The 1,050-nt window shown below is 44.0% G+C and overlaps 1 protein-coding gene across 1 annotated transcript in view; it reads left to right on the top strand.

Annotated features, from left to right (window-relative positions):
* The window catches only part of LOC116693953 (ovochymase-2), a 34,012-nt gene that overhangs the window by 25,619 nt on the left and 7,343 nt on the right, over window positions 1-1,050 (top strand). The window contains exons 12-13 of the mRNA XM_032523332.1: window positions 44-168; window positions 282-375. Coding sequence (XP_032379223.1) covers window positions 44-168; window positions 282-375 — 219 coding nt within the window. The remainder of the gene's footprint in view (window positions 1-43; window positions 169-281; window positions 376-1,050) is intronic.

Raw genomic sequence — 1,050 nt, 5'->3', positions numbered from 1 at the left:
TGTGTGTGTGTGTGTGTGTGTGTGTGTGTGTGTGTGCAATCAGGATGCAGGACAGTTGTTCTAGTTGAGGATCAGACTGCCGTACACAGTCCAAATTACCCACAATTCTACAATAATGACTGTGTCCTCCGATGGGTTATCTATGCTCCACAGGGGCATGTTGTTAAGGTGACGCACAACTTTGTCCACTGAATAAAAGTGAATGACTGAAAGTTTTTTAAATGCAGCATTTGTCACTAACTCATCAGTAATTGAATGCCGATTGTTGTGTTCTGTTTCAGCTAGACTTTGCTGATTTTTACCTGGAAGAGTCCGATGGATGCTTGTATGATTCCCTCACTATCCTGGGAGATGTGGAAGGAAGAGAGGAGATTGGTAGGATGGATGAATCTCTGGATTTCAATTAAGCAAGTTTCATCTTATCTTTTTCTCTCATTTCCCCCCCTTCTTTGTTTATGTCTGGATCTCTGTAAGTCTACAAAAGCTATAAAATTATGAGTTCCCAACAGACTTTCAACTCAGACCTCTGACGGAGCTTTTTGTGTATCCCTGTGGAGGCTTGGGGCATTGAACCCGAGTGGAAAATGTTCAAAGTGTCCATTGCTGAAGCTGCGGCGAAGAGCTGTGGTCTAAGGGTCTTAGGTACCTCAAGTGGCGGATACCCACAAACACCCTTGTGAACACTGGTGGTCAGGGAAGCCGTCCGACTGAAGAAAGAGTCTTTCTGGGATATGTTATCCCAAAGGTATGTTATCCATAACCTTTGCCGTGAAAGAGGCAAAGCAGTGTGTGTTGTGGAAGAAGTTTGGGGAAGACATGGAGAAGGATTTTTGGTCGGCACCAAGGTGTTTCAGGAAAACCGTTCGCCACCTCAGTAGGGGGAAGCGGGGAACCATCCAATCTATGTACAGTAAGGATGGGTCGCTGTTCAATTCAATTTTATTTATACAGCGCTAAATTACAACAACAGTTATCTCATTGCGCTTTTCATAAAAGCAGGTCTAGACCGTACTCTGTGATGTTAATTACAGAAACCCAACAATTCCCACC

This window comes from Etheostoma spectabile, chromosome 8, assembly GCF_008692095.1.
Source record: "Etheostoma spectabile isolate EspeVRDwgs_2016 chromosome 8, UIUC_Espe_1.0, whole genome shotgun sequence".
Taxonomy (NCBI): Eukaryota; Metazoa; Chordata; class Actinopteri; order Perciformes; family Percidae; genus Etheostoma; species Etheostoma spectabile.
This window is presented reverse-complemented; position numbering and strand designations above follow the sequence as displayed.